Source organism: Bos grunniens, chromosome 27 (assembly GCF_055505025.1).
Source record: "Bos grunniens cultivar Pamir isolate PY7600 chromosome 27, Bosgru_T2T1.0, whole genome shotgun sequence".
Lineage (NCBI taxonomy): Eukaryota > Metazoa > Chordata > Mammalia > Artiodactyla > Bovidae > Bos > Bos grunniens.
Window position 1 is genome coordinate 33867161 of NC_141191.1, and position 16667 is coordinate 33883827.

Below are 16667 nucleotides of genomic sequence, written 5' to 3' on the forward strand. Positions count from 1 at the left end.
CCATTTCATCTTGAAGAATAGGTGGACTCTGCAGAAGCATGCCTGATCATAGCCAACCCCCTATGCAGTGATTCACATGCTGAAGACTCTTCAAACATTATGAGGTAAGAAGCCGGTGCTATGTCTTATATGCTCAGATTCTGGTCTTTATTTTCTCTCCTTTAAAATAAAGCCCAGTCCATAGGACTAAACAGGTGTCATCTATCATAGCACAGAGGAGTCATCATATTCCAGGTTTCTGCCTTATTTTTTGCCCCCAGAGACAGCAGATGTATGAAAAAAGGAAGTCAAAATAGAGTTTCCTGTATGTTGATGTGCTTTTCCACTTACTTTCCTGTAGTTTTATATGAATAACAGCTGTGTAAATTTAAAAAGCAAACATACAGATAACTGATAAACTGTTCAGATAGCGCCTTTCTCACTAACGTCATCTCAAAAATAAAGATAGCACGTGTGATTTGTGAACCTTATTCAGAGACTTTATTTACTGGGTTTTTTTTCTAGGAGTCTTAGTGAAAGGTTGTGTGTGGTTCAGTATGGTGCACTTTTGACTTTTGGCTGTATTTTCAAGATGGCTATGGGTAGTGTTACCATCCTGAACTGAACTATCCATGAGCAAGAGCTTAATTTGTGGTAACAGATTTAAATGCAATGCCATTGAACCTAATCCAGACAACCTGTTGGTGCTCAGAGCAAAATAAATGTATATAGCTGAAGGTTACTCTACAAAAAGCAAGGAACAGCTATGCAGTAAATATGAGAAGGATCTTAGTTTCTTATTTTGTAAAAGTTATTTTGAGAAAGTTGTGTTAGACAGTCTATGAGCTACTTCAATGATAGACAGCAATTCGGTCCCTATTTTTTTTTTAATTAATGTGTTTGAGTTTGAAAGCTACAATGTATGAAAATTCCTCCTCAAGAATTGGTCCCAGATGACCACAGCTATTAATACCAAGAGCTGGCCTTACCATAGATATAATTTGCTAAGTCACTAAAATCATAGTATTCTTCCACATGTATGCTATTAAAGATCATAACAAAGAACTTTGTAATATGTGCTTTTCCTGTACTTATGCACACATCAGTTTAACTTTGAATTGAATTATATTACAAAGATGTTAGACATGGCACATCACTAATGAGAATATTTGTTGTTTATGTAGGGTGCTTTCTATCAAGAACTATTACCCTAACACCAGGATCATCATACAGATACTTCAGTCCCATAACAAGGTATTGCAACATTATAGCCTGTTCAGTCTCCTCCTATTTTGGTCTACAGACCTAGGTGAACCTTAGTTCCTCCAAGTAATATATGAACTTACTATTTTCTAGTGGGTCTACACACAAAAGGTTTTTGCCAGTTGTACGTGAAATTGGGAATCTCATTAAGATTATTAATCACATAAAAATGTCAATTTGGCAAGAGTTATGTTTATATACTTTAAAAGCTGCCTGATGGTCTGGAATCCGGTCATCCTGAATTTAGATGCTGACTCAGATCCTTCCGTTCGGGTCACCGACAGGTCTTGACACAGCCTTAAATATTGAGAGCCACTAAAATAAGTAGTCAGGTTGGGCAGTGACAAAGGTTTAAGAGACAGCCAAGGGCTAGGGCAGGGTTGAACAATGAGATTCATCTACTGCACAAGTCCACTCATTCAGGACTAGGAGAGATGGCTATTTTATCTGATTTATAGAAACCGACACAGAGAGTCAAATAAAAGGAAGAAACAGAGGACTATGTTTCAAAGAAAAGAATAAGATTAAACCTCAGAAAAAAAACTAATGAAAAGGGGAAATAAGGACACACACAAGACAATGTGTGAAATGAGGGGATGCATGAATGAAATGAGGGGATGAAATAATGAAAATGAGGGGATGGAAAAATACATTACGTGCTGTTGGAGAACAAAATAAATCCGAAGAAGCTGTACCTGTATCAGACAAGATAGACTTTAAAACAAAGACTTTAATCAGATTAAAAGAAGAGCATTACATATGATAAAGGAGTCAATCCAGCAAGAAGATATAACTTTTGTAATTATTTATGACACCAACATAGGAGGACCTAAATTTATAAAGCAAATGTGAAGAAATCTAAAGGGAGAAATAGACAGCAATACTTTGTTTTGTTGAAGAACAGTTGATGTAAAATGTCATTTTGGTTTCTGGTGTACAGTATTCAATATTTGTATATGTTGTGAAATGATGTAGTAATTCAAAATTTTTATGGATTATACTCCATTTAAAGTTATTTCAGAATAATGGCTATATTTCACTCTGCCATACAGCATATCCTTGCTTATCTACTTTGTATGTAGCAGTTGGTATTAAGAGAATTCCCTGCCCCTGTCTTGTCATTCCCTCCCTTTACCCACTGATAGCCACTAGCTTGTTACTAGCTTGTTTTCTGTGTCCATGAGACTGTTTCTCTTACTTTCTACCCTGAAACAGGCCTTTCTGCCAAAGATCCCCAGCTGGAACTGGAACGCTGGCGACAACATCATCTGCTTTGCTGAACTAAAGCTTGGATTCATCGCCCAGGGCTGCTTGGTGCCAGGCTTGTGTACCTTCCTGACGTCTCTATTTGTTGAGCAAAACAAGAAGGTAACCTTGTAAACTGATGTTGAATCTTGGCTCTGTCCCCATGTCCTCCTAAATGTAGGATCAGATATAGAAAATAAAAATTGAGGAAAGCAAGAAGGCCCTGAGAAGTGAGATTTGGCTTCTACTTAAGCTGAGAAGGGATTGAGAGATGTGGATTGAAGTCCCAGGCACCACACTGACCTTAAAGAAGTTGTTTACCTGAGTCTTTCCCAAGAATTATTATTGTTGTTTAGTCACTATGTCATGTCTGACTCTTTTTTTGCCGCCCCACGGACTGTAGCCACCAGGCCCCTCTGTCCATGGGACTCTCCAGACAAGAATCCTGGAGTGGGTTGCCATTTCCTTACCCAGGGGATCTTCCTGACCCAGGGATCAAACCTGCGTCTCCTGCATCGACAGATGGATTCTTTGCTGCTGAGCCACTGGGGAAGCCCTTACCTAAAAATATTTACTTGCGAAATAAAAACCATAACTCTGCTTCCTCCTTGCACTCCATGATGTTATGAAACTAAATGTATTTATAAATGTAGAAGCACTTTGAGTTACTGAAGGTAGAAATAGAAAATAAAACTTATTAGTGGAGATTTCATATATTAACATATAAGTTAAATACAAAGTAATGGACAATAATAAATAATTATTTTCATCAGAGAAATAATTATACAAATAATCATTAAAATTTAATTTTGCAGATTACTTTGGGGCATTCTATGCAGTAATAATAAGAGTAGCCACGTGTTGAATGTATACTGTGTGTCATACATTTTAAATACATGATGTTTTAGTCACAGAAAACTAAACAAACTGATCACACGGACCACAGCCTTGTCTAACTCAGTGAAATTCTGAGCCATGCCATGTAGGGCCACCCAAGATGGACAGGTCATGGTGGAGAGTTCTGACCAAACATGGTCCACTGGAGAAGGGAATGGCAAACCACTTCAGTATTCTTGCCTTGAGAACCCCATGAACAGTATGAAAAGGCAAAAAGACTGACACTGAAAGATAAACTTCCCAGGTAGATTGGTGCCCAATATGCTACTGGAAGAGAGTGGAGAAATAACTCCAGAAAGAATGAAGAGATGGAGCCAAAGTGAAAACAATGCCCAGTTGTGGATGCGACTGGTGATGGAAGTAAAGTCCGATGCTGTAAAGAACAATATTGCATAGGAACCTGAGATAAACTGGAAGTGGTCAAACAGGAGATGGCAAGTGTGAACATCAACATTTTAGGAATCAGTGAACTAAAATAGACAGGAATGGGCAAATTTAATTCAGATTACCATAACATGTACTACCATGAGCAAGAATTCCTTAGAAGAAATAGAGTAGACCTCATAGTCAACAAACGACTCCAAAAGGCAGTACTTAGGTGCAATCTCAAAAATGACAGAATTATCTCTGTTCATTTCCAAAGCAAACCATTCAGTATCACAGTAATCCAACTCGACACCCCAACCACTAGTGCCGAAGAAGCTGAAGTTGAACAGTTCTATGAAGACCTACAAGACCTTATAGAACTAAAAACCAAAAAAGATGCCCTGTTCATCATAGGGGACTGGAATACAAAAGTAGGAAGTCAAGAGACACCTGGAGTAATAGGCAAGTTTGGCCTTGGAGTACAAAATGAAGCAAAAGCTAACAGAGTTTTGTCAAGAGATCGCACTGGTCGTAGCAAACACCCTCTTCCAACAACACAAGAGAAGACTCTACACATGGACATCTCCAGATGGTCAATACTGAAATCAGATTGATAATATTCTTTGTAGCCAAAGATGGAGAAGCCCTATACAGTCAGCATAAACAAGACTAGGAGCTGACTGTGGCTCAGATCATGAACTCCTTATTGCAAAATTCAGACATAAATTGAAGAAACTATGGAAAACCACCAGACCATTTAGGTATGACCTAAATAAAATCCCTTATGATTATACAATGGAAGTGACAAATAGACTCAATGGATTAGGTCTGATAGACAGAGTGCCTGAAGAACTATGAACAGAGGTTCATGACACTGTACAAGAGGCAGTGATTAAGACCACCCCCAAGAAAAACAAATGCAAAAAGGCAAAATGCTTGTCTGAGGAGACCTTACAAACACCTGGGCAAAGAAGAGAAGCGAAAGGCAAAGGAGAAAAGGAAAGATAAACCCATCTGAATGCAGAGTTCCAAAGAATAGCAAGGAGAGATAAGAAAGCCTTCCTCAGCGATCAGTGGAAAGAAATAGAGGAAAACAATAGAATGGACAAGACTAGAGATCTCTTAAAAAAAATTAGAGATACTAAGGGAATATTTTATGCAAAGATGGGCACAATAAAGGACAGAAAAAGTATGGACCTCACAGAAGCAAAAGATATTAAGAAGAGGGGGCAAGAATACGTGGAGAACTATACAAAAAAGATCCTCATGACCCAGATAACCATCATGGTGTGATCACTCACCTAGAGCCAGACATCCTAGAATGTGAAGTCAGGTGAACCTTAGGCAGCATCACAATGAACAAAGCTAGTGAAGGTGATGGAATTCCAGCTGAGCTATTTCAAATCCTAAAAGATAATGTTGTGAAAGTGCTGCACTCAATATACCAGCAAATTTGGAAAACTCAGCCATGGCCACAGGACTGGAAAATGTTAGTTTTCATTCCAATCCCAAAGAAAGGCAATGCCAAAGAATGTTCAAACTACTGCACAATTGCATTCATCTCACATGCTAGCAAAGTAATGCTCAAAATTCTCCAAGATAGGCTTCAATAGTACATGAACCAAGAACTTCCAGATGTTCAAGCTGGATTTAGAAAAGGCAGAGGAACCAGAGATCAAATTGCCAACGTCCATTGGATCATCAAAAAAGCAAGAGAATTCCAGAAAAACATCAACTTTTGTTTTATTGACTATACCAAAGCCTTTGACTGTGTGGATCACAAGAAATTGTGGAAAATTCTGAAAGAGATGGGAATACCAGACCACCTGACCTGCCTCTTGAGAAATCTGTATGCAGGTCAGGAAGCAACAGTTAGAACTGGACATGGAACAACAGACTTGTTTCAAATTGGGAAAGGAGTACGTCAAGGCTCTATGTTGACCCCCTGCTTATTTAACTTATATGCAGAGTACACCGTGGGAAATGCCAGGCTGGATGAAGCACAAGCTGGAATCAAGATTGCCAGGAGAAATATCAATAATCTCAGATATGCAGATGATACCACCCTTATGGCAGAAAGTGAAGAGGAACTAAAGAGCCTCTTGATGAGGTGAAAGAGAAGACTGAAAAAGCTTCCTTAAAACTCTACATTCAGAAAATGAAGATCATAGTATCTGATCCCATCACTTCATAGCCAATAGATGGGGAAACAGTGGAAACAGTGACAGACTTTATTTTCTTGGGCTCCAGAATGACTGCAGATGGTGACTTCAGCCATGAAATTAAAAGACACTTGCTCCTTAGAAGAAAGATATGACCAACCTAGACAACATATTAAAAGGCAGAGACATTACTTTGCCCATCAGAGGTCCCTCTAGTCAAAGCTATAGTTTTTCCAATGGTCATGTATGGATGTGAGAGTTGGAACCTAAAGAAAATCAAGTGCCAAAGAATTAATGCTTTTGAGCTGTGGTGCTGGAGAAGACTCTTGAGAGCCCCTTGAACTACAAGGAGATCCAACCAATCAATCCTAAAGGAAAGCAATCCTGAATGTTCATTGGAAGGACTGATGATGAAGCTGGAGCCTCAATACTTTGGCCACCTGATGCAAAGAACTGACTCATTGGAAAAGACATGATTCTGGGAAAGATTGAAGGCAGGAGGAGACAGGTATGACAGAGGATGAGATGGTTGGATGGCATCACCGACTCAATGGACATAAGGTTGAGCTCTGGGAGCTGGTGATGGACAGCGAGGCCTGGCGTGCTGCAGTCCAAAGGGTCGCAAAGAGTTGGACAGGGCTAAGTGACTGAACTGAACTGACCTGAAGTTTCTCTCAGTATTTCAAGGGAGTATCCCAGTTGTGGAAGCTAACTAGTTGACTGTATGATAAGTTAATGAGTAACAGACAGAAAATTGTCTGACTTACAGTCTTACTACTGTACCATGTGCCTCTGGCTGTTGGATATCTACTCCCAGTCTCCTACATCAGGTCTTTTGATACCTTTGCTTGAGACAAATTAAGTGGCTCAGTGGACCACCAGGATGAAATATGATAGCACATAGCATGGCCTTCCAAATGCCATCCCCATGAAGCACTTCCAGGAAAGATATTCTTAACGCTCAGCTGGGTCTGGAAAACTCAAAGTTTCTCCAGAGAGTGACCTTTCTCTCCATCTAATTATGCATCCACATTTGACTTTTCTTATGCTCAATTTTCTTTATGACTTCTCTTTGCACTTTATTTCCTTTTTTCAAATAAATGTTTAAAAAACTGGCATTCCTTTTCTGGTCCCTTCTCCAATACTGTAAAGAAAAAGCAAAAGAAGTGAAAGATTCAAAAGATAGTCTGGCCAGCAAAATGCTCACTGGCAACCACAGAATTCCTTCTGTGAATACAAGGAGATGAGGCTTCCCAGATGGCGCTAGTGGTAAAGAACCCGCCTGCCAATGCAGGAGACGAAAGAGATGCGGGTTTGATCCCCGCATGGGAAGATCCCCTGGAAGAGGGCATGGTACCCATCCCAGTGTTCTTGCCTGGAGAATCCCATTGACAGAGGAGCCTGGTGGGCTACAGTCCAAAAGGTCGAAAAGAGTCCGACATGACTGAAGCGACTTGACGGGTAACACACGCATGTACAGAGAAGTAGAACCGGCCGTCAGGCAGTCAGCATGAGCCTTGGTGATGCTACAGCGAACAAACTTTAACGTTCACTTAGCGGTCACTGTGTGTGACCCAGAAAGTGGCTGGGGAGGACATTGTCTCCGCCTGTGCATTATAAGTTTAGAAAAGCAAGAGTTAACTCAGTATCTGTTGTGATGACTGTGATTTTACTCTCCGTGTCTGGAGAAACGAGAGTGAGAACACTACATGACGACTTTGTCTCCTTCGTGGAAATACAGACGGTACAGATGTACAACCTGCCCTGTTGTGGCTTTGTTTTCTGTCCTTGTTTGTTGTTGGTTTTTCCTACTGTTTGTCTAAGTTGGAACCTCCTCAGTGATGATGGGCACCTGTCAGTATTCATACAGTGGCTTCTGGAAGCTAGGAATTAAGAGAGACTCGGGGTCATGATCATCTGTTGATCAGGGAGTTGAAGTCTGAAACCCCCTTTCAGGAATTCTAAACTGGTCAGAGTCAGGGCAAAATTTTCTCATGTTGTACTCTGCTCTGGTGCTTTAGATTCTGTAATTAATTAACTTAATTAACTAAAATTAATTCAATTAATTATTAACTTAAATTAATTAAACCTATTAACTTAGATTTAATGGTCAGGATGCCACTGTCTTAGGGACTACTTTGCTCGGATAAGGCATTTAAACTTTCTCTGACAGTTTCTGCATCTGTAAAATAAGACTTGCTAATCCCTGGTGGCTCAGAGGTTAAAGTGTCTGCCTGCAATGCAGGAGACCTGGGTTCGATCCCTGGGTTGAGAAGATCTCCTGGAGAAGGAAATGGCAACCCACTCCAGTATTCTTGCCTGGAGAATCCCATGGATGGAAGAGCCTGGTGGGCTACAGTCCACAGGGTCTCGAAGAGTCGGACACGACTGAGCGACTTCACTTCACTTCACTTCAATCTGATCGTAGGCTTCCCAGGTGGCGCTAGTGGTGAAGAATCCATCTGCAACGCAGGAGACATAAAAGACGTGGGTTCGATCCCTGGGTTGGGAAGATCACGGCAAGAAGGGAATGGCAACCCACTCCAGTATTTTTGCCTGGAGAATCCCATGGACAGAAGAGCCTGGAGGGCTGCAAGTCCATGGGGTTGCAAAGACTTGGGCATGACTGAAGCAACTTAGCACGCATTCTACTTGTGACCTGATTTTTCCCAGGTATTGAGTTAATATTTGTAAAACTTCTGAGCAGTCAGATTAGAAAGCCTTGGGTCAGTGCCACATATTCTGACTCTACTGATCTATATTGAATATATGGTGAGAAATTGAAGTCTGAGCAGCATTTCTGGTTGGTTCTAAGCACAGAGCATTGCCTTAAACTTAAACTTGGATTAGATTTAATCCAACTGACTTACTTGAACTCCCTGAGTCTACTATCTAAATCCCAAATCTGTCTTGTCTTCCTGTTTCTTTTTCTGATTTAAAAAAAAATGATACAAGAAATCCTCATGTCTATGGTTATTTTTTGAGCCATGTGCTCAGTTGTGTCCAACTCTTTGTGACCCCATGGACTGTAGCCCACCAGCCTCCTCTGTCCATGGGATTTTCCAGGCAAGAATACTGGAGTGGGTTGCCCTTTCTTCCTCTAGGAGATATTCCTGACCCAGGGATCAAACCCGCATCTCATGTCTCTTGCACTGCAGGCAGATTCTGTACCTGCCAAGCCATCAGAGTTTTACTTTATTGCATAAGCTGGAACCTTTGGGTTGGCAGCACTAAGCCAGGTTCTGTAGTCAATGAGGACTTAAATCATGGCCTGAACTGCCCAAGGAGGTGAGCCTTCCTCAATTAAGGATTTTAAGAAAGTGGGAGGGGACTTCCTGGTGGTCCAGTGGTTAAGAATCCGTCTTCCAATGCAGCGGATTCGGGTTCAGTCCCTGGTCAGGGAACTAAGACCCCCAATGCTGTGCCTGTGCACTAAAAGTAGAGACCCTCACGCACCCACTAGAGAGAGCTCAGGCACCACAGTGAAGACCCAGTGAAGCCAGTAATAATGGTAATTTTTAAAAAAGAAAATGGGAAAATGCAGGAGAGCCTGCAGCTTGGGACTCGGATAAGGTATGCTAGAAAGAAGTGGTCCTTTTTAGCAGGGCAGAATTTTTTTGTTCATCTGTTTGTTTTTTTTTTTTTTCTTCCTGAACCACAAGATGGCCATCTGAGGCATGTTTCTGGGCTGGCCTTAACTCTCCAGCACCAAAGTGTTTCACAGTTCCTAGAAATTCTAGGCTTCATGGGAGATTCTGAGCTTTAAGGGGCCTGTCCTGCTCAGAGCAGCGTGATGATGATTCTCATGGCTGCAGAGGGAGGAAGAAGAGGATGACGCAAAGAGAGAAAAACAGAATCCCGGGGGTCTTGCACAGAAGAGAGCAGCATTTAGCTTTTTCTGAGAGAGAAATCCTTCCATCACATTCCCCTTTGTCTAGAAACCTGCCGCTGTTCTTGATTTTTACATTGTCATGTCCAAGCATTGGGACGGCTTTTTGAGTTTATTAGAACCAAGAAGGGTTCTGATTCTGAGCAGAAGTCATTGATATTTTCATCCTTGTGGTATATGATTAGTCAGTGACTAGGAAACTAATATTTTTTTTAATAATCTTAAACAGCCATATCTAGGAGGAGATAAGTTAGAGTGCACATTCCCCTTCCCATCTTGTTGTTCCTGACTCAAAAACCAGTCTACCTGCTGAAATAACTGGAAGAAGAATTCATTTCTAGCAGGAAGCATGAGTAAATCATGATGCTTCCTCTTCGTTATCAGAGTCATTGAGATGTACGATGGAGTTTTAGTTCTTCCTTTGACATTTGTCCAGTTAATCATGAGGACAAAGCTCCTTTCTTTTCATTAAAAAAAAATGTTTTATATGGACTACTTTAAAATCTTTACTGAGTTTGTTACACTGTTGCTTCTGTTGTTTATGTGTTGGTTTTTTTGGCTACAAGTCATGTGGGATCCTAGCTCCCTGACCAGGGATCAAATCTGCACCCCCTGCTTTGGAAGGAGAAGTTTGAACTCCTGGACCACCTGGGAAGTCCTGACAAGTGTCCTTCCTGGGACCTGAATGCCAGTGGGTACTGGTTTGGTACTGGGCAGAACACGCAGCTTGAGCTAGTAGACCCTGAACTCCACGTCACCCTGCTTCCCGTGGCCTGGCTGTGTGTTCCAGATCTGTCCTCACGAGCCCTGGCAGCAGCTTTTCTGCAACGGCCTGAAGAACAAAATCCTGACGCAACGTCTCTCCAATGACTTTGCTGGGATGACCTTTCCTGACGCTTGCCAGTAAGTGAAGGGAAAACCTCTCCTCGGTTTCGTGCCACGCGCTCTTTCCCCAAAGCTCACGGAGGGCTCGCTGTAGGCTTGGTGGCAGGCTCCGAAGGCCTAAGGATGAGTAAGTCAGAGCATCTGCCGCCTGGGCTGGGGGTTACAGTCCGTGCGGGACAGGTTCATGGCTGTCCCAGTTGGCTCCCTGGCTGTGAGTTACTGCAGGGTGGACTCACTCTCCGCCAATGTCCAAATGTTCAGAGAACGTTTCCTGTTTGAGAGGCCCTCCCCCTGCCGAGGGGCGGTGTCCCCCCGGGCGCAGAGCCCAGCACAGCACCCGGCCCCCCATCACTGTGAGCGGGTGCTCTGCTCTCCTGTCTCACCTCACCCCTCCTCGTCTTCTCTCCAGGCTCTGCTTCACAAAGATGCACCTCATGCTGATCGCCATCGAGTACAAGTCCGCCTGCCACGGTTACTGGTATCAGTGAGGCTTCAAACCTCTTCAGATTCTTTGAGGACACTCTTTAAAGATTACGATTTCGGCAGAGACACAGCCGTAACTAAGCTTGTGGCCCTGTGGTGAGAGCTGGCCTCTCGGGCACCCAGGCAGCTGTGGTGCCTTTGATACTGTCTATGAACACTGGGGTTCGAAAGGTTACCCTAGTGGGTGGGCAAAGGCTTTGCCTCTGTTGCGGTGGTCTTGCCCCAGTGTCTTTCATGATCAGGAGAGAGAGACGACAAGATCACCTTCTCAGATCTGTTCCTCTTAATATATTCCCAGATCTTGTAAGGCTTGACCATAGATCACACCATGAAATAGAATTATTTGTGATCAAAGTGTTCCCACAAACCTTAGAAAGCCTTAGAAACTAATCTGAAAAATATGAAAAAAAAATGGGGATTTGACTGACCTATGGGGCAAAGTTTGCTATTGATCAGGTAGATGAAAGAAAAAGATACCCTTATTAGCATTTCCATAAGAATTTCCTGAAAATGCATAGGATAATATAAGAAGTATAAGAAGTGATCATACAATAAAAAAAGAAAATCCAGAATCAGCCACAATGATTTAGAGATAAAAGATGCTGGAAAACAAGAAAAAGTGGGGCTTAAGTGGAATGGGAAACAAGAAACATGCGGCTTGTTTGTATTTTTTTTTTTTAGTGGAAAACTTCCTTTAATTCTGAATTAAATTGTAATCAATAGACTAGGTTCAGAACCTGGCTCTGATTTGCCAGATCAGTGGCCTTGGAGAAGTGTCCATCACCTGTAAAATGAGGATGTCACGCAAATGAATTCCTAGGATCACTTCCAGCTCTAAGACTAACATTACCAGGAACCTAGAATCATAGGAAACCCTCAAAAGTTCAGTAATTTGAATGATATCAGGATAAGTATCTGAAAAGTTAGAAAGAAGGAATAATGTGTCATGTACAAAGAGTGTAGAAGGTATCTGAGGGAAAGGACTCAGCAGGGTATGTCACAAAGCAAGTCCTTAAGGAGAGTGAAGACTGGTATCCTCTGGCTGCTACATTTTATTTAACAATTCCACCATGCTCATGAAAATTTCAAAATCTAAACCCATGTCCAAGTTCCCTTTCTGCTGGAAATAGATGAGAGTGAAGAAGTTGGTGTCTTACTTCACAGGGAAGGTAGTTTGAGTTTCAGAGCAGCCTGAAGCTTGATCAGGGTTTTAACATCTGATCAGGTTTTAACATCTTTGGCCTTCAACGACTGGGATTATACATCAGAATTATTTGCAAAGTTTTAAAGACAGAGAATTCAAAACCCCACTTCTGAAAAATAGACATAGAATTCAAAAATACCACTTATAAAACCCAAATCTGTGATTTGGTTTTGAATCTCCATAATACAGTCATTTTTGTTCACTGGCAGTCAGAAATGACTGGGCCAAATGCTCTTAATACCGTTTCCACGTTTAACATCCCAGATTTCTATCAACTTTATTAGGGTGACTGTTAGGACACTGTGGACCAGAAACATGAGTGAGCAGCTAAGTTTCATGTATATTCAAGAAGTTCTGATGCTGTTTATTTCCTAGCAGACATCTACCCCCAAGGAGAGAGACACCTGCTCTGACATAGATTTAACTGGTTTCTCTTGAAAGAATCAGAGTTGCATCAAAAGAATAAAATCCTGATTTGGCAAAGATATTGGTAGTAGCAGTCTTACATGATTGCTGGTTCCTGAGCAACACTACTTTAAGCATTTCACTTACATGAACTCCCGAATCCTCACAACAACGCTGTAAGAAGGGTACAATTATTTGCTCCATTTTAAGGAGGAGGAGCTAAGAAAAGGTAAATAGTTTTCCCAAGCTTGCACCACACCCAAGGGGCAAAGGAGACTCTGAACTCAGTCTGGGCACTTACGTGATTGGAGCTCTTCTGGTCACCTAGCTGTGCTAAATCCACCCAGTCATTACACAGAATAAAAGCAGGGCAACTCAGTGCTGCACTTTAGGCAAGTATATTGAAAAACTAGGGGAAACCTATCTCTCCTCACTTTTTATTTTCTTTTCTAATTGATACACTTGAGTAGGCTCTAGGATGGGCAAAAGCCCTGGGTAATCCTCAGAGTCTGTCTTGGGGAATAATTTATCACCTGGTAAGCGGTAAAGCTGGATCAGATCCCAGTTAGAGAATTTCCTGAGTCTGTTCCAGGGGCCAGCATTTTCTAACAGAGCAGCTTGTTGTGATTCATGAAGACAGGGGCAAGTCTTTGGAAAAAGTTCACCTTTTCTTGCAAATGCAACCAGAGAAGTTATCACGACAGTATCTTCATAACTAAGTATTCGAGTTCAGAGGACCCTGCCTTTAAAAAAGGACATATTAAGATGCAACTTGAGCATATGCTTCTTGAGCGGTGGACATCAGCCCATGATATTGGAGCAGGGGAGGCACAATCCATGCTTTTCAGGCTTAAAAGCAATCATTCCATGAATGTGTTAGTCAGTCAGTACTCAGAGAAAGCGCCACACAGGGTTTCATATAACAATCTACTTGAACACAGCTATTCAGCATCTTTTACTCTCGGCATAGATCTGAAGAGCTTTTGTTGCACAAGCTCTTTTATTTTTGTAAGGCTCTCATACTTGCACATTACTTCGCAATATCCTAACAACAGACTAAGTTTTGCCCAAATGAAGACTTGACCTCTTTCCATTGTGAATATGATAGGAAGGGTGTGTTTTAAAGGAGGAAAGGAGAACTTTGATCATGTACAAACAAAGTGAGGGAAGGCACAGGGTTATAAGACCTAACAATATTGGAGGTCTAAATTAAAGGAAATAAAAATGGGAGAGCCTGACAAACAGGGAGAGTTTGAGGAATTCAGATAGTCACAATGGAGTAGCCCATCAAAAAATATTATGGTTGAAATTTATAAGACAGTGTTTGCAAACACCCAAACCATAAGAAAACAGAAAATCAAAATATTCAAGTGGTGCAGAAATAGAAACAGTTCATGTGGTTCCTGCTTTCAAAAATCTTACAATCAAGATAGATGAAAGTGAAGTCAAAGACAAAAGTGAAGTCAAAGACATGAGTTTAAAAATTGTACTGGCCAATAAAAGGAATTTTTGAATCCAGCTATTAATAGATAATCTAAAGGGCAAAAAGCCTAATGATGTATGTACACCACTAGAATGACAGTAAGACTAGCAACTGTGCGGCCTTGGCCTCTTTGGCTTTGGATATCTCAAATTAGCAAAGCTTCCTGCATCTGCATTGCTTTGACTGTTTCTGATTCAGGGCATAGTCCAGGGAATGTATACAGCTCAGGTACTGAGTTTTGACCTGGCTCCCTCTCAGGATATTTGTCCACAATGGATCAATTAAATGCAGTCAAATCCCCATTTTCTACTGTAAATTCCTGCAGTAAAAGGGGACTGAGTCCTATTAACTCTGCAACTTAGAGAATCCATTGGTAAAAACAGATATTGCCCCAGAATTTGGAGGGGGAAATTACTGTATTTTTATTTTCTGTTTCCAGTGGGCTGATATTAAATCCACCTGCTCAAGTTAAACTCCGTAAGAACACACTAGGGTTCTTTATCGCTGAATCTGCAAAGGATGTCAAAAGGTAAAAATTTTTTTATCACTTTACGGGGAGAAAGCCCTAAAGCAAATACAATTTAATGACAGACGGGCTGAGTCAGCCCCGTGCTGCTTCTGCGTGAAACCTCACGTAAGTCATTCTTGATTTGCTTTCGTTGTCCAGAGCCTTCTTTTACTGTGCCATCTGTCACAGTGATGTGCAGACTCCCGAGCTAATTGAAAAATGTGACTGCAAAAGCAAGGCTCGACGCGCGACAGGCAAGTGCGCTTTCTGTGTCCTCAGCCCAGCTTCGGGGGGTGTGGCCAAAGAAAGGGGAGGGGCTTCATCTCTTAAAGAAGGTATTCTCTTGAACTTGGCCAAGAAGAGACAGATACTTCCCCACTGGGCATCCCAGACCTGAGAATCTGTCTTTTAGAGCTGGAAGAAACCTCACTAGTTCTAGTTCTCTAGTACAACCCCTTCACAGGCTAGACAAATGAGCTCTGGAAGAGATGCATTAATTTTATCCAAGGTCACACAGCCAGCTGCAGCCTCCTCCCAACTCAGTCCCAGGCACACGGGCAATGAGCCTGTTGACTTTTCTCTATGTATTTCCCTCCCTTTAGTCTGAAAGTTCAGCCTCTGTTTGACTGCTTGGTGGGCCGTAAGGGTGGCCCCTCATGACCATTTCTTTTTTTTTTAATTTTATTAAGATGTCTTTGACATACAACAGTACTCTTGCCTGGAAAATCCCATGGACGGAGGAGCTTGGTAGGCTACAGTCCCTGGGGTTGCGAAGAGTCAGACACGACTGAGCAACTTCACTTTCACTTTTCACTTTCATGCATTGGAGAAGGAAATGGCAACCCACTCCAGTATTCTCCGTCCCAGGGACGGAGGAGCCTGGTGGGCTGCTGTCTATGGGGTCGCACAGAGTTGGACACGACTGAAGCAATTTAGCAGCAGCAGCAGCAAGGTGTACAACATGATCTGACTGAAACATTTATATCACAATATATGATTGCCATTGTAGCATTAGCTAACACCTCTGTCACAGGGCATAGTTATCATTTCTTCTAGTGTTGGGAACAAAACCGTTCCCTGAGGACTCTGTTCCTTTGCGGATTGTCAGGAGTGTAAAATTTTCTCATTCTGACACAGTAATGAGGAAATGAAACTTTCTCCCTTTACTCAAATTGAACGGGATAGCTCACCAGCAAACCCTTACTACTTAATGGAAGGAAGAGTTAACCTCGAGAACTCACAATAATTTAGTCCCTTCTGTTTGAAAATTTAGTCTCTTTCAGGTACATTAAAGATGGTTTAGGTTAATTCCCAGTGTTTCAGCATTTAATTCAGAATTTGAATTTCCCATCAGCATTCTTCTTCTCCCTAAGGTTCTTCTCTTCTCCCGAGTGGTAGTCTCTCTGAATGCAGGCATAAACTTGCTAAGCCCCGTGGACAGGAGCATCCTTACTGGCTCCTGAGCTCTGTAACTGTCCGCTTCTGTGGCCTCTGCATCAGCAATGAGCGACTGTTCCTCCTGGATGTAGGTCACCTGCCTTGCTGAGATCCATCATCCCTGCCATAGCTACTAGACTTTTTTTTTTCCCCCAGATAGAATTTTCTTTTAAAAAATTATCTTTTACTGAAGTATAGTGGATTTACAGTGTTGTGTTAGTTTCAAGTGTATAGCGAAGTGATTCAAACACACACACACACACACACACACACACACACACTTTCAGATTCTTTTTCCATATAGGCTATTACAGAGTATTGAGTATAGTTTCCTGTGCTATGCAGTACGTCCTCATTTTATCTATTTATATACGGTAGTTTGTGTATGTTACTTTCAAATTCCTAATTTATCTCTCTTCCCCACCTTTCCCCTCTGCTAACCATTAGTTTGCTTTCTATGT

General features: G+C 41.7%; 1 protein-coding gene across 1 annotated transcript in view; it reads left to right on the forward strand.

Moving 5' to 3' along the window:
* The window catches only part of LOC147343750 (potassium channel subfamily U member 1-like), a 53691-nt gene extending 42517 nt beyond the window's left edge, over positions 1-11174 (forward strand). The window contains exons 9-11 of the mRNA XM_086380420.1: positions 2458-2610; positions 10592-10704; positions 11096-11174. Of these exons, the coding sequence (XP_086236546.1) occupies positions 2458-2610; positions 10592-10704; positions 11096-11174 (345 nt within the window). The remainder of the gene's footprint in view (positions 1-2457; positions 2611-10591; positions 10705-11095) is intronic.
* Positions 11175-16667: the final 5493 nt, after the last annotated feature.